At 47.1% G+C, this 22,243-nt stretch overlaps 1 protein-coding gene across 1 annotated transcript in view; it reads right to left on the reverse strand.

Moving 5' to 3' along the window:
• The window catches only part of ABCA2 (ATP binding cassette subfamily A member 2), a 120,778-nt gene that overhangs the window by 47,823 nt on the left and 50,712 nt on the right, over nucleotides 1-22,243 (reverse strand). Inside the window, exon 2 of the mRNA XM_063936251.1 lies at nucleotides 10,178-10,271. Coding sequence (XP_063792321.1) covers nucleotides 10,178-10,271 — 94 coding nt within the window. The remainder of the gene's footprint in view (nucleotides 1-10,177; nucleotides 10,272-22,243) is intronic.

Genomic DNA, 22,243 nt, shown 5'->3' on the forward strand with positions numbered 1-22,243 from the left:
GCTCCTAACTGACATGTTACAGGCTGTGATTGAAAAATGACAGTAAGGAACTGATTGTCTGGTACTTTATCTCCGTCCACTTTTTCTCTCTCTAAGCTTTGATACACACGCCCGTCAGTCAGGACAGAGGAATGAGAGGCCGGAGAGAATCTAATTAAGTGGCTCAGCGAACCAACAATGCAGAGAAGAGACATGAAGAAGAAGAATTGAGTGTTAGTTGGTTTTAGATGAAGGATTAGAAGAAATAAGAGGGAGGAAGACACACTAGGAATGGAGAAACAGTATTAGTCAATTTCCCCATCACTAAAGCAATGAAGAAACCAGTCAGACATTTTGGGGTATATTTACTACGGTGCGGGTTTTTAGAAGTGGGGATGTTGCCCATAGCAACCAATCATTCTGCTTATATTTATCTAGCACTGTCTAGAAGATATTAGCAAGAATTTGAATGGTTGCTATGGGCAACATCTCCACTTCTAAAAACCCACACCTTAGTAAATATACCCCTTTGTCTTTGGTTCCTCAAAACCCAGAGCTATAATGAAAGTGGTCTCTCCACAGTTCTGCGGGTCCAAATGACTGACAGAGCAAGATGAGACACTAGGGATCATTCACTCACACTGCAACATCCAGGCCAACCACACAACCAGAGACTTGCTTTCATTGTCTGCCTTGCTCTAGACACATGAAAGCCGATTGCTGATTGGGTGTGGCTGTTCAGTGCAAAAGTTACTGAATAGGCCCCAGTGAAGCTGTCTTGTCAGGACCTGGGAATACTAGAAGCTGGAGGAACTGCTTTAGAGGATGGGACACGACCTGCATAGCTGCCAATTGTCTCTATAGTTACCAGGGACAGTTCAGGGTTTTAATTATTTGTCCCAGGACATTTCGTTCCTTGAAAAGTCCCTATTTGTGTATTACTGACCCCACTGCGTAATGCAATTCTTCTTTTCCTGAGTGTCTGAAGCAATGCAAGCCACGCATTATTATTATTATAATTATTATTATTATTCCTTTGGTTGTATAAGTTAATATTTATTTAAAAGTGTTATAGTCATGTTTCGAAAACATGGTGATTGCAGACACCGTCTTGCCCCAGACCTGATTAGATGCACCAAAGCTGTATCGGTGATTGCAGTGCTCCGCGGTTTGCAGAGACCGTCTTGCCCCAGACCTGATTAGATGCATAAGAGCTGTAATGGTGATTGCAGTGCTCCACAGCTGGCAGAGACCATCTTGCCCCAGACCTGATTAGATGCATAAGAGCTGTAATGGTGATTGCAGTGCTCCATAGCTGGCAGAGACCATCTTGCCCCAGACCTGAATAGATGCACCAGAGCTGTAATGGTAATTGCAGTGGTCCGCAGTTTACAGAGACCATCTTGCCCCAGACCTGATTAGATGCACCAGAGCAGTAGCGGAGTCTCCCTGGGAACTACTTTAGAATATTGGCAACTATGCGCCTGTCCCTGTGTAATCACATAATACATACCGATTAATGGGAACCCACGTCAGACAGCCAAGCATCAAACACATGGGTTCCCGCCATTATAGTCTAAGGTCAGTCTATAGCACAACATGATACCTCAGGAAAAACAGTTATCGTACAGAACCTGTCTGGAGAATTAGTTACTGAGAGAGGGAACATAAGTGTCTCCATGTTAGCTAGCCTCTGCCTCTCTCGCATCCCCTGAGGGGAATTCATGGCTCTAATTAGCAATAGGTTTCATTTGCTTCATGAATACTGTGTATGTTCCAGCATTAAGGCCAGAAATCACCAATTTTAGGAAAGTATATGGTAGATGAGGGATGTAGTTGCCTTCCTGGCGGTCAGCATACCGACGCCAAATACAGGGGATATAGAGGGGTCTATTCATGAAGCAGTGAAAACAGTGGAGAAGTGAACCTGTGGAGAAGTTGCCCATGGCAACCAATCAGCTGCTCCGTACAATTGTATAGTATGCAAATTATAAATGTTACTTCAATGCTGATTGGTTGCCATGGGCAACTTCTTCACTGGCTCACTTCTCCACACGTTTCACTGCTCATGAATAGACCCCAGAGTATGGATCAGTCTTCGGACGGGTGTGGATCATAGGATCGACTGTGTCTAGGTCGACCACTATAGGTCAACAGTAAGTAGGTCGACAGGTTTTCAAGGTTGACATGTTCTAGGTTGACAGGTCAAAAGGTCGACATGAGTTTTGTAGTTTTTTTTTGGTGTAGTCTTCTCCGTACAGTGACCGGGAACCCCAATTAGTGCACCGTGTTCGCTGGCCATGCTTCAGGCAAGGCGTCTGGCTCTGCTACCGCTGCGCTCGGCACAGGTTACTATTCCCAATTGTAGTCCGCGTGGATCGTTAAGTATGAAAAAGTAAAAAAAAAGTTACATTTTTTTGAAAAACTCATGTCGACCTTTTGACCTGTCGACATAGAACATGTCGACCTAGACAACCGGTCGACCTTGGAAACATGTCGACCTAGTTACTGTCGACCAATAGTGGTGAACCCAAACATTGTCGACCTAGAGACCGGATCCCCTACGGACATGAGAAACACACGCTTGTGACCTATGAGGTATGCCACTCCGGTGTCCTCGTTATGGCGATGGAGCGCAGAGAGTCTGTATAGCATGGAGAGAGGACAAGACGACAGATGATCTCCGGGAACGAGGTACAATCCCAGAACTTCTTGTTACACACATACAGTAACTTAAATGGGAAACCGCTTTGAGCACTTACAGACTGCAGCATGCGATGTGGAGTCAGGCAGTGATGAGGAGGAACGAATAACAAAATAAATGCATGGAAAAAGGGAAAACAGAAATTAAAATAAAACAAGCGTTCAACACTGTACATAGTCAATGACCAATAAAGATGAAAAGATGACACGTTTCCTGGGGGCACATGCAGTGGGTGCACTGGGGACCTTGCCCATGCCAGCCTGAGGCCTGCGTACAATGTTACTCTCAGTTCTCTATTATCAGACCAATGTGATCTCAGAGTCAGACTCCAGGATGAGCCTGCCCATACCTCAATCTCAGCAGTTCATGAAGCGCCTGCTCATACCTCAATCTCAGCAGGTCATGAAGCGCCTGCCCATACCTCAATCTCAGCAGTTCATGAAGCACCTGCCCATACCTCAATCTCATCAGTTCATGAAGCACCTGCCCATACCTCAATCTCAGCAGTTCATGAAGCGCCTGCCCATACCTCAATCTCAGCAGTTCATGAAGCACCTGCCCATACCTCAATCTCAGCAGTTCATGAAGCGCCTGCCCATACCTCAATCTCAGCAGTTCATGAAGCGCCTGCCCATACCTCAATCTCAGCAGTTCATGAAGCACCTGCATCTACTGATATCCTCTATGTCAGTGTTTCCTCAAGGCGCACACATACCGCTTTCACATCGCACAAATAACCCGGTATCGACCCGGTGTATTGCCAGGTTGACGCGGGTCGTCCTGCGGTGTGAAAGGGTCACTCCCGAATTCCTGGGTCGCCTGACCCAGTAATTCAACCCGGGAGTAAAGAAGGGTTATTCCCGGGTCAGGTGCAGTGTGAACAGGTTACCCGGGTCGATGCGACCTGGGACCCGTTCACGTCATAGGGAGAGGCGGCGCGTAGATGATCTAATCTCGCAGCGCCGCCTCGAGACCCGCCCCCTATGCCGCTGTGGCCCCCGCCCCCTGATGGCAACCCAACCTGGCAATGTGCTGGGTCGGGAAGCCAAGTGAAAACGTTGAATGCCGGGTCGCACCCGGGAAGGACCTGTTTCCAGTTCCAGGGTGTGACCCGGCATTTGCAAAGATAAAAGTCCAGGTTTAAGAAAAGTCCAGGTTTTAGTGATATCCCTGCTTGAGCACAGATGCTTAAATCAAAATAACGTGCTAAAGTTACCTGTGCTCAAGTACAGTTAACCTTAAAACTTGGACTGTTAGTTTACCTTGAGGACTGAGGTTGGGAAACAGTAGCTTATTGGTTGCTTTGGGCAAATTCTCCACGTCATCTCTCTTCAAGGCTTGATACATCTCCCCCTGGGTTTCTTGAGTCCGGTGCTTGGATTCCAACATATTTGGTGCATTGCCTTAAAGTTGTCCATGGGACAACTTCTCCTCCTTAGGTAGTGTAGACCTACGTGGCAGTGCAATGGGGAACTATGGTGTTTGGTAGTTGGGAGAGGAGAGGAAGGTCAGATCTCCTGGAACTGGAATAAGGAAGTTTAACACGGAACTGGAATAAGGAAGTTTAACACCTGATTGGATGGGAAGACGAGCCCTCCAATCAGATGCCATATTAACCCCCCGCCTCTCTACCCAGCAGACGGAATTCTCTAAATCACTGGCTCTCAACCTCGACCCTCAAGCTTTCCGAGCAGGTCATGTTTTCTGGATTTCTGTCTGTGAAAGCAGGTGGGATAATTACTGATCTAGCAAAACAGATTCACTCAACTGTGCAGGATGAAAAAAAATCCACAAAACTTGACCAGTTGGTGGCACTTATTATGATGAGCTAAGTTACCCTGACCTGTATGAAAACCAGTGACGTTAGGCTACCGTACATCTCAGGGATGGTCACAGCTGAACATCACAACCGCACATCGATGAGAACTGGATCCCCACACTAGAGCGTTCCCCTGCCACATCAATACTGCAGTTTGCATCAGGAAAATGGGAATGTCCAAAGAGAACGGCCACATTAATTATGCATATGATGCAATCGACTATTCGTCAGTAATTTCCTCACACGGGGAAATCCTGACTGCAGCAATCGTTGCCAATTAACTAGTCAAGAAACCGGGATCTAGAACACTGCAGATTTATTTCCAACACACCTTGAAAAGGTCTTATTGGCGTCAGTGGTAGTTTGTTTCATTAACTAGATAATTACAATTATAATGATTTGTTTTTTGTTGGCTGTTGTGGTGATGAAGAGATCATATATCATTGCTATATAGTATAGAGTGTTATTATAGTATAACGTTACGGTATAATTATTCCCACTGTGCGCTAATAGAACAATGTGAATGCTATATTAAATCCAATCTTTTCTCTGCTTATAAATAACTATGCTCTATGAATGCTTCAGGTGCCTCTGTGTTGTTTTTTTTTACAGAGACACCTGCAAGGTTTTATCACCATAGCTGATGCATGATTAGAACGTGCTGACCAGTATTACGTGGCCTTCAGCCTTGAGAACACGCCTGGGGGGTGAGAACTCATTTCATTGTGCATTTTATATGTTATGCCTAATTCTTTCGTCGTCTGACGGCATAAGTTACAACATCTATACTTTTGTTTAAAATGATTAGTGTGATATGGAAGAAGGTGTGGTGCAATATGGAGGAAAGTGCCGCACAGTGAGGGGGGGAATGTGGCATAATTTGAAGGAAAGTGTGGCACAATATGAAGGCAAGTGCCGCACAGTGAGGGGGGGGGGGGGGGGGGGATGTGGCATAATATGAAGGAAAGTGTGGCACAATATGGAGGAAAGTGCTGCACAGTGAGGGGGGGAATGTGGCATAATATGAAGGAAAGTGTGGCACAATATGGAGGAAAGTGCCGCACAGTGAGGGGGGGGAATGTGGCATAATATGAAGGAAAGTGTGGCACAATATGGAGGCAAGTGCCGCACAGTGAGGGGGGGAATGTGGCATAATATGAAGGAAAGTGTGGCACAATATGGAGGAAAGTGACGCACAGTGAGGGGGAGAATGTGGCATAATATGAAGGAAAGTGTGGCACAATATGGAGGCAAGTGCCGCACAGTGGGGGGGGGAATGTGGCATAATATGAAGGAAAGTGTGGCACAATATGAAGGCAAGTGCCGCACAGTGAGGGGGGGGGGGGGGGGGATGTGGCATAATATGAAGGAAAGTGTGGCACAATATGGAGGAAAGTGCTGCACAGTGAGGGGGGTAATGTGGCATAATATGAAGGAAAGTGTGGCACAATATGGAGGAAAGTGCCGCACAGTGAGGGGGGGGAATGTGGCATAATATGAAGGAAAGTGTGGCACAATATGGAGGCAAGTGCCGCACAGTGAGGGGGGGAATGTGGCATAATATGAAGGAAAGTGTGGCACAATATGGAGGCAAGTGCCGCACAGTGAGGAGGGGAATGTGGCATAATATGAAGGAAAGTGTGGCACAATATGGAGGAAAGTGACGCACAGTGAGGGGGGGGGGGGGGGAAATGTGGCATAATATGAAGGAAAGTGCGGCACAATATGGAGGAAAATGACGCACAGTGAGGGGGGGAATGTGGCATAATATGAAGGAAAGTGTGGCACAATACGGAGGAAAGTGCCGCACAGTGAGGGGGGGAATGTGGCATAATATGAAGAAAAGTGTGGCACAATATGGAGGAAAGTGCCGCACAGTGAGGGGGGGAAATGTAGCATAATATGAAGGAAAGTGTGGAACAATATGGAGGAAAGTGCCGAACAGTGAGGGGGGGAATGTGGCATAATATGAAGGAAAGTGTGGCACAATATAGAGGAAGGTGCCGCACAGTGAGGGCGGGAATGTAGCATAATATGAAGGAAGGTGTGTGGCACAATATGGAGGAAAGTGCCGCACAGTGAGGGGGGGAATGTAGCATAATATAAAGGAAAATGTGGAACAATATGGAGGAAAGTGCCGCACAGTGAGGGGGGGAATGTGGCATAATATGAAGGAAAGTGTGGCACAATATGGAGGAAAGTGCCGCACAGTGAGGGGGGGAATGTAGCATAATATGAAGGAAGGTGTGTGGCACAATATGGAGGAATGTACGCAGAATTTCCATTCTTTCCTTCCTATTTGCAGATTCGTTCCATAGCAGGAGTCGGTGCAGTGGCGCCATCTCCCTCCGTGTGCCATAACCCTAGACCAAGTGCTTGAATTTTAAGCTGAGATACTTTGCACATAATAAGCAATTATAAAATATGCCGCCACTATGCACCAATAACGGAGCACTATATGTCATTGGTCATTTAAAAAGAATCATGACTGGAAATGTATTAATAACTGAGAACTTGACAGGATCCTGCCGGTAATATAGTTCACAAGACTGAAATAAGAGGCCTAATTCAGACCTGATCGCTGTCGTGCGAATTCGCACAGCGGGCGATTATCGAATGACTGTGCATGCGTACGGATCGTAATGCACAGGCTCGTCACTAAACACCCCAAATTTTTTTTATTTTTATCGCTAGGTGAATGCAGGCTGATTGACAGGAAGCGGACGTTTGGGGGTGGTAACTGGGAGTGTCAGAAAAAATGCAGGCGTTCCCAAGCGTTTTCAGGGAGGGTGTGTGACGTCAGGTCCGGCCCCGATCAGCCTGTACGTATCGCACTGTAGGAGTAAGTCCTGGGCTGCGCACAGACTGGAAAAAAACATTCGATAGTGAGTGAGTTGCGAATGGTTTTGCAGATGTCCGCTTTCTGGTGAAGTTTTCGCACTTGCACGGGGCGGGTTTTCACTATCTATGGGCGGCGGCTATCTGATTGCAGACCTCGGCAAAAACGCAGAGGAGTTTTGAGGTCTGAACTTGGCCCAAAGTCTGCAGAACCCCCAGAACATAATGACATTTATTCTCATGCAGTGCAGTCATGCTCACCAACAAACATATATGAATAAACAACACCAAAAGCATAAAATGGAATAAAAATAAAATTCAATAGACAAACAATACATTGCTTCCTGCGTGTCACTTCTGCCAGTAAAATCTCGTATCGCGATTTCCTTGATCTACAATTTTGAGTTTTAAATTGAAGAGTAAAAAATTTTAGGACGCAGTGGTGGGACAAAGGCGGTAAGAAACCATATCCCGTCTCTATCCTGAAGGCCGTTTAGCCGGCAGCTGAAGTGTGCATTAATAGCGGACAGGTGTGTGAGAACCCTAAATGGTGTCACTGGTTCCCAGGGAATGGATGCTGGTCGAGCACATAAACGACGGCAGCCTGGCAACAGGTACTTCACATACAGCCTCGTTACTGTGTGCCAGGAGGGCAGTATGTACGCACACCTCGGCCGGGTGTGTCTGGATAGTCCCAGTAACAGGGACGCCTCATGACACAATGGCGCAGATGTATTAAGCCTGGAGAAGTGATAAACCAGTGATAAGATAAAGGTGATAACGCACCAGTCAGTCAGCTCCTGTCAAGTTACATATTGGAGCCGATTGGCTGCTGCGTTATCACCTTCATCTTATCACTTCTCCAGGTTAATAAATCTGCCCCATTGTCTGCCAGCTGAAGGTCAATCATGGCCAATAAATAGATATAAATGAAATATTCATGTTATACCACATCATTTGTTAGCGCTGAGAACTCTCTATATACCAATTAAGCCCCGGGAGGAAATTAACAATACGCTGCAGAGCTAGACGTCCATAAATAACGGCTTGCCTCTATTTAATATCCAGCATTTCTTAATTTATGCCTCATGTAAAAGGCAGAAATTAAACATGAAGGAATTGGCATGACAAACGGCGAGATCTCATCACTAGGCGCTTATCTGGATTTATTATATACTACTCTGTCCTGTCACAGGGAAGACATTTATCACAAAATGTTCCCACCGTGATCCCAAGAGCTGAAACTCAGATGACCCGCAGCTCTCGTTCTATCTATAGGCTAGAGATAATAAAACAGACAATTCATGTTCAAGTGGAGACAATAGGCTGTAACCTATAGCAACCAATAAGATTTCAATTGTCTCTTTCTAGCACAGTTTAGAAAATGTAAGCAAGCATCTGATTGGATGTTACAGGTTACATCACTTTATTTTTTTACTGGGCACCAATGTGCAGAAATGTTGTTGACTGTAACAGTCAGACGTCTATAAAATAATACACCTCATTAAATATGTATATACATTATAAGCATCGTGCTTCTTATCACTTTACTGCTTCTTTCTTATCACTGGCTGCTCAGTAGAGACGAGCATACAATGGATCACCATCGATAGTCTCCACTGAAGGTGCCACTGCAGGTTTACCTAGGTGGTAAGGAATCATCGACAGGAAACCATTGTTGGTTTACATCATTGATGACATCACTGCAGTGGCTCTGGCTGAGTGGGAGGTGGTACGCAGGCTAATCAGGGGAGGATGTTGGTGCTACGCGGAACGCGTCAGATTCTGAGTTAAGCAACTTCTTAAGAGGCCTAGCCTATTTATGAAAGGGAGAAAACCCCTAAGTAGGATTACTTGTCATGTAAGAAGCCTCGGCCTCTAGGTATCGCCAATAATATCCTATGCCGCATACCTCAGCTGATAGCTTCCCTATGCGAAGTATGGGGAAACCTTTTATGAAGGATCATGGTGATACACATATCACCACAACCCTCACCACTATCGCCATATCGGGATGGTCATAGCAGAGAATCTGCAGAGCATAACAATCTATGTATTTCATGGAAATAAAACATTTTTTTTAACAAAAATATCTATCTATATATGTAATGAGCTTCTTCTAATTGAATTCTAATTGAAATAATTTGTTTTAGACTATTTAAAATATAAATTTTCTATGAAAGTAGATCTATAAGCCCAAATCCAGAGTCCAGTTCCATTGCACATGTGCGTTCCGGCACACGCAGGAAGCCCCAAGACTTGCTTCCGAATCCGAATACAATATAGTATATACTGGCCCCTAGGTCACTTGGTACTAGCCATGGTACATCCCGATTCTTGTAAAGTGTGCAAAGCATCTAACAGCATGGGTGGCGAAAGTGGTGCGAAACGCGTTAGAACCTGGACCTAGGCCCAAATACTACAAGGCAAGTATGCTGAACCAGTAATCACGAGACTGCAGCCAATCAATTCATTAGGAACCGGTGACATCACTGAAGCCTGAAGTTTGACCTCCACTGCATTTACGGATATATGAAGAAGATTAATGATTGCCAGGTGTCTCTGTAAGCTCTCAATGCACCGGCTCCAGCCCCGTCTTGCATATGCATGCACGGAAGACATGGTTTACCACACTGTGTGTCACCAGCCAGGGAAAGGAAGTCATATCAGCCTCTCCCTGAATAACAAGCCACTGTCAGATAAGCGAGATTATTATACCACTCTGTCGCTGAGCTTTGACCTGCTCTTCCTCTATTGCGTGTGAAACAAAGATAATATGAAGCTCGGCGGGTGACAACGGCTTCACCACTGCGGCCCAGTAATTCCGCGCTCCTTACCTTCCTTCACGTGGATCGTAGGCTTCTTCTGGCGCAGTCCCAGCAAGATGAAAAAGAGCACCAGGGGGATGAAGATTTCAAACGCCAGCACCCACTGAAAAACAAACACAGCGGGTTACATCCTAGTACAAACACTATACATATATATAGTATTACATTATTATGTGTCTCACAATGGGTATAAAATGCCTACGGCTGGGATGCCGGCAGTCAGAATATCGACTGCGGCATCCCGACGTTTGGAATCCCAACAGGGGAAAGGTAAGTATACGTACCTTTCCTCAAAAGCCCCCTAACCCTCCCTACCCGTAGCCTGACCCAAAGGTAAAAGTCAATAGGTCTTTTCACATTATATATATATATATATATATATATATATATATATATATATATAGGGGGGGGGGGCGGCTTTCCTTAGTTCTGTAGCACTGCTTGTTTAATCTGTGCAGAAATTCCTGAACATAACTAAATGCTCCAGCGCTCACATCGGATGCCGCTACCACAGGGCTGGGGTAAGGTTCTTAGAGGGCCATTTATCATACGATCACATCGGCCTAATGTATTAATGAGCAGCCGCAGGGACAAGGGCTCCTGCAACGTGCGTGGTCAGCTAAGGCAGCACTGCACAGAGGCCGCTTCCAGGGAGGTTTCCGGGGGAACCCGCCGCTGGCTACAATTAAAATCTGTGGCCCACAGGCTACAATGGGCTCCTGTAATCTTCAGATGACGTTAGCTGCGGGGGGTCAATATCGAGAAAGCATTGCATTGCGGATATTGGTAACTCGGGCAGCATCGCATCCCCACTCCGGCGGGAATGGGGGGGGGGTCGCAGCAGGTATCAGAGTTGCCTGCTGCGGCCCCTCCTTCTTACACTCGGGGGATACTTAGTATTAGCAGCTAACCCCCGAAAGGGTGTGGTATGTTAGATAGACTAGACATAGATTGACAGTGTCTAGGTCGACCACTATTGGTCGATAGTAAGTAGGCCGACATTGTTTATAGGTCGACAGGGACTCTAGGTCATCATGAAAAAAGGTGGACATGAGTTTTACAATTTTTTGGTGTGTCGTTTTCTTCATAAAGTGACAGGGAACCCCAATTAGTGCACCGTGTCCCCTCGCATGCGGCTTCGGGCAAGGAGCCTCGCTCCGCTACTGCTGCTGTGCTCGACACAGGTTACTATTCCCAATCGTAGTCCACGTGGATCGTAAAGTATGAAAAAGTGCAATTTTTTTTTTTTACAACAACGTGAAAAACTCATGTCGACCTTTTGTCATGATGACCTAGAGTACCTGTCGACCTAGAAACCATGTCGACCTACTTACTGTCGACCAATAGTGGCCGATCTATACACTATCGACCTAAGTCTTGTCGACCTAGAGACTGGATACCCCCCCTTCCCGATGTCTTTGGGTATATAGCCGCAAACATACAATGATAACCGGGCCCCCAAAGCTACGCCAGACGGTAACGCGGCGTCTATAGACACTGCTAGTGAGCGCTTCCGTTTTTGCACACTCATAGGCACGGCTGTACATCGGGGAAAGGGCTTTGTAACTGCATTAGCATAAAGTCACAGACACAACTGCAGCAAAAAAACCCGCAATGACAGCCGCAGCTGCGTCCCCATGCGTGCAACTGTATCCAACATGCATCTTCATCAGCGGCGGCTCCTACCTCTTTGGAGGAGCTCCCTCTACCCGTGCTGCCTGCATTAGGATGAGAGAAGGAGAAACCCGGACAGCCTGGCCCCAGCACCTGCGCAATAGATCTGGCATGGCAGCCTGTACTGGCAGCTCCAGACGGAGAAAACACCTCCTAATGGGCCTGCATGCCGTGTGTGTGATTGGCAGGAAGCACGTCCAATGGGAAGTCACTGCCAGTTACTAGTCAGAGAGAGAGAATTTCTGACTATAGGCTATGTACTATTAGAAGGAGTCTGGAGAAAGCCTCCCGGTTTACTTTACAGTCAAGTGTTGGGTTCTGGGCGATTCTGCAGCTTTGTCACATTTCCATCTGAGGCAATGCCTTGTACTGGTATGCTGCTAGAAGCATTCACATGGTATAATTATACGGGATACTGTGTACAGTATTATTAGTCCTCCACCTCTTCTATACTTAGCTCATACACAAGGGTGTCGATTATTAGGTCGACAGAAAGTAGGTTGACCCCATATGGTCGATATGCAACGAATCGACAGGGTCAGTAGGCCGACAAGTAAAAAGGTAGGCACTTGAAAAGATAGTCGGGTACGAAAGGTCGACACAGTCAAAAAGTCAACATAGAAATAGACAACACAGAAAAGGTCGACAATTTTCTTTTTTGTTTGGCTAGTACTCTCTCTCCATGGCTTGATACATCTCCCCCTGTGTATGACCAGTTTAATATTTCCCTGGCTTTGAGGTCATTTTATTTTTTATTTTCATTGTGTTAAACTGTAGAGGTCACCAGCACACCAAAGAAGCAGCCATTTTGTGGAAAGAATAAAAATGCAGACCATAAATTCATAAAATCGCAGAGACAGGAGGCATCATTATTATCATTGTTCATTTATATAGTGACACCGTTGTGCCGTAGTATTGTTTGACGGTTATTACTAGTATATTTAAAAAATAGCCTTTAAGAATGGCCACCATTACTGCAAGTTGGCGGCAGGTAAGCTTCAATGCTGTGCAGCCTGTTGCATTGTGGGACAATAGCCAACTGATCTGTTGTATTTCAAAATGGCCGACTCCATTGTGTACGGATGACAAGTGGATCTTAAGAGCCCGTTAGGTGAAGTAAAACTAGACGTGCCATTCACAGGAAGGTCCTGGCCAACGATATACAGTAGCTTATAGACAAAAATAATTGTTTGCTTTCACTTTTTTCTCTATGGAACAAGCCGCTCCCTGGCCTCAATGTAATCTCTGCTGAACACAAAAGCAAATAACAAAAGCGTTCGATAAATACTTTTGAATTCACTACATGCTTTAGGGTTAAGCTCATCGTCATCACTAAACTTTCCTGTCTTACCTAAATGTTTAGGGTTTGTGGGCCTACTGCAACGTTATGGTAAGAATCGATTTCTTCCTGCAAACTCTTCCCATGTTTTGTAAAATTCATAAACCTATAAGAGCCTCAGCGCATGGATAGATTTCAGATCCCACATGTGGAGTTTATATATACAGCTGATGTTAAAGAGCAAATGTTCTTTTTATCATCGCGCCCTTACTTTTACCCAAGGACGCCCAATTTTCTTTATATGTAGGACCAAATGGTGGCATCTGCAGAGGGGCAAGCATTTGTGTGTTTCGATGGGAGAACTGTGGGGGCTTAAATGGAAAAACAATCATTTGTTTTGCAAATAGGGTTATTTCAATGAGGCAGAAGGGAAGGCGCGTTTCAGGGGGTGCTGTTCACCATTTTTCCTCCCACAAAGGGTCCAGATTTTTGTTATGCTCAGACCTGGTGCAAACCAGACCTCATCCTATACTTTTAATGAGACGTATTGTTAACCTTAGTATTGCACATTGGTGGTAAAGCGCATCTCTAGGCGCACTTGGAGAAATAAAAACATTGATGCGTACCAGTGTGCAGTAGCCTCATGCTTGCCGAAACTGCCGGGAGGCTCCCAAAAATTGGGTGGTGCACCCAGCCCCCCTGGAAGAGTGGACAAGTTTCCTGAGCTCAGGTGAAGTGAAGCTGACCTTGTGGGTGATGCCACGATTTGGCCAGTATTGCGTCATCGTAGCCAGCCCCCCCCCTCCCCCGCTGTACAATGCCAACAATTTTGGCATTGCACAGCAGGGGGTGTGGCCACGTTCGCAACACAAGCTGAGCCCCGCTTACATCCATCTTATAAACTACTTATTTTAAAATAAGCTTAAATAAGCTCACGAAATCATAACCCATTCCAGATTGAACGTAGAAATGACCAATCAGTGCCTGCGCAGTACTTGCAAACAGCTAATCACAATCAGCTCGCTATTGCTGACGCCATTATCATCATCACCCACTCCTGATAAATGACAACCTGGCAATGCTCCCTCCCCACCTAACTACATGCCTACAGGGAAGGGGGCGTGGCCTTATGGTAGCCCCTATACTCATCACTCTGGGGGCGTGGCCAACACTCAGGTAGATGCTTGTCTACCCCCAGGTTCTCCCCTGTGTAGTGCTCCCCCCGAAGGACACTGCAGCCTGTGGGTGGGATGGTGCCCGAAAAGCAGGACTATCCCACCAAAAGCAGGGGATATATGTACACCAATTTTTTTTTACACTGTGGAAACTTTCAGGGAGAAAATTGCACAGGGAAATGTTGCTGAAACCATTAGCAACAATAAGATAATTTCTCTATTAGGAACTGCACCAGAGTTAGAATGAAATTATTTACTGGTGGTTGACAAATCTCCTCAAATCCGGGTGACAGATGTGTGGCTTCCTGTAATGCGACGGCTCCATTAGCAGCCGGTCTGGCGTACTGCAGCCTGGAAGATGAACAGAGATGTGTGGGAGGAGATCACAAGGTTCTGACAGATTACAGAGTGTACAATTCTGCAGCAGTGTGTTCCTTCCAAGCCATCCTTCATCTCCCGCCTAACCACATCATGGCAGGCTCCTGAGGCCTGTCATACAGGGGGGATACCAGTCACTGGATGTGCAATATGCGTAAGCACAATACACATAAAGGAATTAGTTCATGTGTAACCTGCAGGCTGCAGAGAGATCTTTATTGCTAGCAGAACCAATATTCATCAGACTGCAGCCTATACATTCACTAATGGCATCACATGAAGTGCCTCATACCTCACTGATGTCACTGATTCGAGGTACGGTCGTTAGGTCGACACCACTTAGGTCGACAGTCATTAAGTCGACATGCATTAGGTCGACAAGGTCACTAGGTCGACATGTCATTACGTCAACAGGTCAAAAGGTCAACATGAGTTTCTCATACGTCCTAGAGGATGCTGGGGACACCATAAGAACCATGGGGTATAGACGGGATCCGCAGGAGACATGGGCACTTTAAGACTTTTAAAGGGGTGTGAACTGGCTCCTCCCTCTATGCCCCTCCTCCAGACTCCAGTTTAGAATCTGTGCCCAGGCAGACTGGATGCACACTGAGGAGCTCTACTGAGTTTCTCGGAAAATACTTTATGTTAGGTTTTTTATTTTCAGGGAGCACTGCTGGCAACAGTCTCCCTGCTTCGTGGGACTTAGGGGAGAGAAGTCAGACCTACTTCCAGTGAGTTTAAAGGCTCTGCTTCTTGGTTACACGACACCATTAGCTCCTGAGGGTTTGGAACACTAGGTACGCCTAGTGGTTCATTCCCAGAGCCCGCCGTCACCCCCCTTGCAGAGCCAGAAGTCAGAAGACAGGTAAGTAGAAGAAGATAGAAGACTTCAGTGACGGCTTCTGAGGTACCGCACAGCGATCGCGCTGCGCGCCATGCTCCCACACACAGCGGCATAACAGGGTGCGGGGGGTGGGGGGTGGGGCGCCCTGGGCAGCATAAAACTCCTCATTTGAGACTGGCAAAGTGTGATTGAAGTGCCTAGGCACTAAATCCTTACCCCCGCCAGTATAATTATTTTTAAAAATAGCGGGGCTGAAGCGCGCCATGAAGGGGGCGGGGCTTAGCCCTCACAGCTCTCATCAGCGCCATTTTCTCTTCACAGAGCTGCAGAGACGCTGGTCCTTCCTCACCACTGCTGTACAAGTAACAGGGAGCAAAACGAGGGGGGCATAGTTAATTTGGTGCTAAAATAAGTTATTATAAAAGCGCTGCAGGGTCTGAGGCATTATATTAAAGTTTCAGAACCGGGATAAGCGCTGGGCTGTGAGCTGGCAAACTCCCTCTGTGTTTCCTTCTGTTGACAGGCTTTACTGTGGGTCTGTCCCCTATTTGCCCAGTGTGTCTGTGGGTGTCGGTACACGTGTGTCGGCATGTCTGAGGCGGAGTGATCTTCCCAGGAGGAGACTGTGTTGGGGCAGAAACGGCGGTGGGAGTGACCCTGTTGGCACCGCCGACTCCTGATTGGGTAAATGTGTTGAATGCTTTAAATGCTAATGTGGCTCTTATTAATAAGAGATTAGATAAATCTGAGTCTCAGAACCAGGCATGGAAGAAATCTGTGGGGGATGTGTTATGACAAGTCCAGACATCCTCGGGGTCACATAAACGTTAGTTTGCTCAGTTGGCAGACACAGATACCAGTGTCGACTATAGTGATACCAGATTAGACCCAAAATTGGCAAAGAGCATTCAGTACATGATTGTGGCAATAAAAGACGTATTACATATCACTGAGGACCCTGCTGTTCCTGATAATAGGGTCTGTATGTATAAGGGAAAGAAACCTGAGGTAACCTTTCCTCCCTCTCATGAACTAAATACCCTTTTTGAAAAAATGTGGGAAAATCCTGACAAAAAGTTTCTGATTCCCAAAAGGATTCAGATGGCGTATCCGTTCCCCTCTGGGGATAGAGAAAAGTGGGAGTCACCTCCAATTGTGGACAAGGCTCTATCACGGTTTTCTAAAAAGGTGGCTTTACCGTCTCCTGACACGGCAGCCCTTAAGGATCCTGCGGATCGTAGACAGGAAAATACGTTAAAATTAATTTACGTCACCACAGGTACACTACTCAGACCAGCCATTGCATCTGCGTTGGTGAGTAGTGCTATCGAAAAGTGGGCAGATTACTTGTCATCTGATATAGATACCCTAGATAGGGATAGCATCCTTTTAACGCTGGGTTATATCAGGGACGCTGCAGCCTACCTAAAGGAAGCGGCGAGAGATATTGGCCTTTTGGGATCAAAAGCCAATGCCATGGCAGTTTCAGCTAGGAGGCCATTGTGGATTCATCAATGGAATGCTGATGCCGACTCAAAGAAAAATATGGAATCTCTCCCACCGGTGGGGGCACATCTCAAGCACTTCAGTCAATTCTGGGCTCATTCGGCCCTGGACCCATGGATTTTAGAAATAGTGTCCCAGGGGTACAAACTGGAGTTTCAAGATGTTCCCCCTCGACGATTTTTCAAATCGGCCTTACCAGCTTCTCTTCCGAACAGGGAGGTAGTATGCGATGCAATACAAAAGTTGTGTCTGAATCAAGTCATTATCAGGGTTCCCCCGTCACAACAGGAAGAAGGCTTTTATTCGAGCTTGTTTGTGGTCCCGAAACCGGACGGCTCGGTCAGACCAATTCTGAACCTAAAGTCCCTCAATCTTTCCATCTTGAATTTGAATTTTCTTACACGTCCCCATATATCCTCCGCATCAGGCTTACCTGAGGTTTGCTATTCAGGATTGTCATTACCAGTTTCAGACATTGCCGTTTGGTCTGTCCACGGCTCCGAGGATTTTCACCAAGTTAATGGCGGAAATGATGGTTCTCCTTCGCAAGCAAGGAGTCACAATTATCCCTTACTTGGACGATCTCCTGATAAAGGCGAGATCCAAAGACAAGCTGGAGCAGGACATTGCGCTCTCCCTGACAGTTCTGCAACAACATGGTTGGCTCCTAAACTTGCCGAAGTCACAGTTGAATCAGACGAAACGACTGTTGTTTTTGGGAATGATTCTGGACACAGAATTAAAGAGAGTTTTTCTTCCAGAAGAGAAGGCTCTGGAAATTCAGAGTTTGGTCAAATAAATTCTGAAACCAGCGAGAGTATCAATCCATCAATGCACTCGATTGCTGGAGAAAATGGTGGCGGCCTACGAGGCCATTCAATTTGGCAGATTCCATGCCAGAGTGTTTCAGTGGGACCTATTGGACAAGTGGTCCGGATCCCATCTGCACATGCACCGGACAATAATCCTGTCCCCCAAGACCAGAATCTCACTCCTGTGGTGGCTGCACAGCTCTCACCTCCTAGAGGGATGCAGGTTCGGGATCCAGGACTGGATCCTAGTAACCACGGATGCGAATCTCTGAGGCTGGGGAGCAGTCACACAGGGTGAAACCTTCCAGGGAAAATGGTCAAGCCAGGAAGTTTGTCTACACATAAACGTTCTAGAGTTAAGGGCCATTTACAACGGCCTTCTTCAAGCGGAACGTCTTCTTCGCAACCTGCCCGTCCTAATACAGTCGGACAATATAACAGCAGTAGCGCACATAAACCGCCAGGGCGGAACAAAGATCAGAGCAGCAATGGCAGAGACCACAAAAGTTCTTCGCTGGGCGGAAAGACATACAAGCGCTCTGTCAGCAATCTTCATTCCAGGAGTGGACAACTGGGAAGCAGACTTCCTCAGCAGACACGATCTCCATCCAGGAGAGTGGGGTCTTCATCAAGAGGTCTTCACAGAAGTGACAAGTCTTTGGGGAATTCCTCAAATAGACATGATGGCGTCTCGCCTCAACAAGAAACTTCAGAGATATTGTTCCAGGTCGAGGGACCCTCAAGCAATAGCAGTGGACGCGCTGGTGACACCATGGGTGTTTCAGTCGGTGTATGTATTCCCTCCGCTTCCACTCATTCCAAAGGTGCTAAAGATCATAAGAAGAACAAAGGTGGGGTGTGGCTTGGCAGCCATTGCATTAGGACGTGCTTCACCTGGGCTCCAACCTTAACAGCACTTAATAACATCTAATCGGAGCTTCCTACCTCCTCCCTGCTTGCTCCCTGGGAGATTACACAGCTTCCCCGCTGCAGGAATCAGGTTTGCGGAGCCGGGAGGGGTCTCCTACCTCTCCGCAGGTTGCGGCCTGTCTCCCCTGCTGAAGCCGGGGACTCGATTTTTCCCCTCACCCCGAAGTAGCTGCTGCCGACGCCCGCGGCACGACCTGACGCCTCCTCCAATACGGACCCGCCAGGCGGCTCACCCCGCTGCCTGCCTCATCATCCTTGACCAGCTCAGGCACCTGTCTGCCTCTCCTCTTGCGATTTGCACAGCCGCTTGCGGAAGCGGGGCGGGAGGCCGCCCGCGGCGGGGGTCACTGACGCTGCTCCCGCCGGACCCGGCGCTCAACCTCTGCACCTTTCCTGGAGCCGGACTGCCTGCACGCCGCTGGAGGAGGTGCCCGCTTGCTGCGGCCTCCATCGCTCACCCACGCAACCATCTGGCAACTTTCCTGGGGCTGGGGAGCACTGCCACCGGCTGCAGCTTTCTTGGAGCTGGGGAGCACTGCCACAGACTGCAGCTTTCCTGGAACTGGGGAGCGCTGCCATGGACTGCAGCCATTGAACGGCAGATTGTTGATCCTGTTGACTCCTGGTGCCTGCGGTAAGTGGGAGCTGTGACATCCAAACACCTTCGGTCCCCTTATTCCCTTCGATCACCAACCAGATAGGAGACGTATAATTGGAGCAGAACTGCGGTCACCCGCTACAGCCAGCCATCCTGTGTGCATCCCCTCCGGCGCTGCCTGGTCCCTGCTCTTCCTGACGAGCGGAGAGTGAAGCGCGGGAGCCGCACAGCTGCCACCTGCTCCTGGAGCCTTGCGCTGCCGGACAGCCATTCTGGGGGGAGACAGGCTCTAGGACTATACTGATCACACTGCAGCTGCTGGCTCCTTGCACAACGCACAGGCTCAGGGGCATCACTGAAGCCGCCTGCTCTGTTCTGATATCATACGAATGCCACCTTAGGGCACTGCCTGCCCTTTATCTGCTACCCGGAATGCTGGCCTAGCAGCGCAGTTTGTCCTACCTGGACCGTAATAGTAGTCTTTACACCATTCCCTTTTCTACTTAACATACATTTCACAAGCAGCGTCTGGGTCTTCTTTTACGTTTGTGATTCCCCGCCTACCCTACTAGTCCTCTATAATGGCGCAAAAAAATAAGAAAAATACACAGCCCCCCACAAATTTTTTTGGATCAAAGTCTAAGGGCCCTCCGACTCTCCTTCCTCCCCCGGTTCTCCAGAGATGGGTATAGACCCGCAGATCCAAGCAGTTATGACCAGTTTACTTGAGGGGGTTCAATCTGCCTTTAAACAAGAACTCTCCACAGCTATTGCAGACTTCAAGTCTGATCTCACGGCCCTTGGTAATCGTACGGACGCTCTTGAATCTAAGACGGATGACCTCTGCCGTTCTCAACAACGTCTTGACTCTCTAGACTCCACGATGAGATGGAGGATCTCAAAGAACGTCAAGAAGATCAGGAGAATCGCTCCCGTCGAAATAATCTGCGTATACGTAACGTGGCGGAATCGATCCTTAGCTCCGCTCTACCATCCTTCTTGAAAGACTTTTTTCAGCACGTATTGCCCGATCTCTCAGATGGCGACTGTCTTTGCGATAGAGCTCACAGAGTGCTTCGGGCAAAGCCTGCTCTGACTCAATCACCCAGAGACGTCATAGTTCGTCTACATTATTATCGTTCCAAGGAATGGATCCTAATGTCGGTTCGAGACTCCCCAGTGATCGATTTCCGAGATATGCATCTGCAGGTTTTTCAAGATCTGGCCCCCTCTACTATTCAAAAGCGACGAGACCTCCAGCCTGTTACTAGGATACTATGTCAGCATCAAATACGCTATAGATGGGGATTTCCTTTTATGCTACAGGTTACGGTGAACAACTCCACTCACTCCGTTAAAACTTTGACTCAGGGTCAGGAGCTGTTGGCTAACCTTGATCTTCTCCCTGTATCGTCACCTGATGGTGGAAATGCCTCTTCATCTGGGCCAAAACGCCCCCAGATTCCACCGCCTGAATGGACGAGGGTAACTCGTCATCGCATTGGCACTAATGACCCCCCTTGATCTTAGCGGACGCTCTTAGCTCTAAGCAGATAGTCATCACTGTTTTAGGGATACATCTCCTTGTATTATGTTCTTTGTTGACAGGCGGGGACTCTGTTCTCCATCCTATTTTCTTTAATGCGAATGTTAATGGCTTTTGATATCACTTACCGGACTTTAATGTTTGTTCTGATATTGCTTACCAGGTTTTAATGTTCATTATATGTCATGCCTAGCTTTATATTGTTGCACTTGGCTTACCTTGCTCACCCTATTATCCCTTGATTCCCCCCCTCCCCCTTTTTGTTTTGTTTTGTTATGACACAGTATGTTTTTCTGTATTCTGGGTTAAATGATTGTATCTTCGGCTCCGGCCGACTCAACTATTGCGGTCCAGAGGGACCTGTTTCTCCTGCATTGGTTTGCGGTTCTCGCTACCTCTGTGCTCCCTTTATTTGTTACTAAGAAGTATAATGTTTAATATCTGTGTAGCGGTCCTTGATTAGGACCCTATATTCCAGGTTTTTTTCCCGTATGGGTTCTCTGTTACTTTCTCTTCTCCTACATCTCCGCTTCTTGTTTCTTGCCGTTCTTCTTCTTCTCTTCTTTCTTTTCCTCCCCGGGATGGGTTTCCACTGATCCTTTTCCGTTCTTTGGTATCACATGGCACTTAAATTGTTTTCTATAAATGTTAATGGGCTTAATTCTCCCAAGAAACGTACAGTGATGTTGTCCGCCTGTCGGAGAGAGAAGGCTGATATAGTTTTACTTCAGGAGACCCATTTCACTGGTACACATTCCCGACTTCAAGGTAAGCAGTTTACCCAAACCTTCTTTGACTCTGCTGACTGTAAGAAAAGGGGGGGTAGCTATACTGATCCACCGTAACATCCCATTGTGCACACCACAACCAAAGCTGATCCTGACGGCCGATACCAGATAGTGATTGGTACACTCCACATTGAAATTCTAATACTTGTGTCAGTATATGCCCCTAATCAAAACCAATCACGTTTTTTTCCACACACTCTTTTTGCGTCTTAATAGAGTAGCGCAGGGCCATATCATTTTAGGTGGAGACTTTAATACTGTGATTGATCCTTTCTTAGATAACTCTAATCCCCCTAAAAATAAGAAGGAAGCGTCCCCGACTGAAGCCGCCCTTACATTAATATCCTCCCTCACACAGCTTGATCTACGAGACACCTGGCGTCTTAAACAGTCCATTACTAGAGATTATACCCACTTTTCTGCACCTCATCAACATTACTCTCGAATAGATATGATACATGTGTCTCAGTCACGCACGACGTTGATTGCTGATGCAGGCATTACTCCCTGTTCATGGACGGACCATGCGGGGGTTTATATCC

The sequence above is a fragment of the Pseudophryne corroboree genome, chromosome 8 (assembly GCF_028390025.1).
Source record: "Pseudophryne corroboree isolate aPseCor3 chromosome 8, aPseCor3.hap2, whole genome shotgun sequence".
NCBI classification, from domain to species: Eukaryota; Metazoa; Chordata; class Amphibia; order Anura; family Myobatrachidae; genus Pseudophryne; species Pseudophryne corroboree.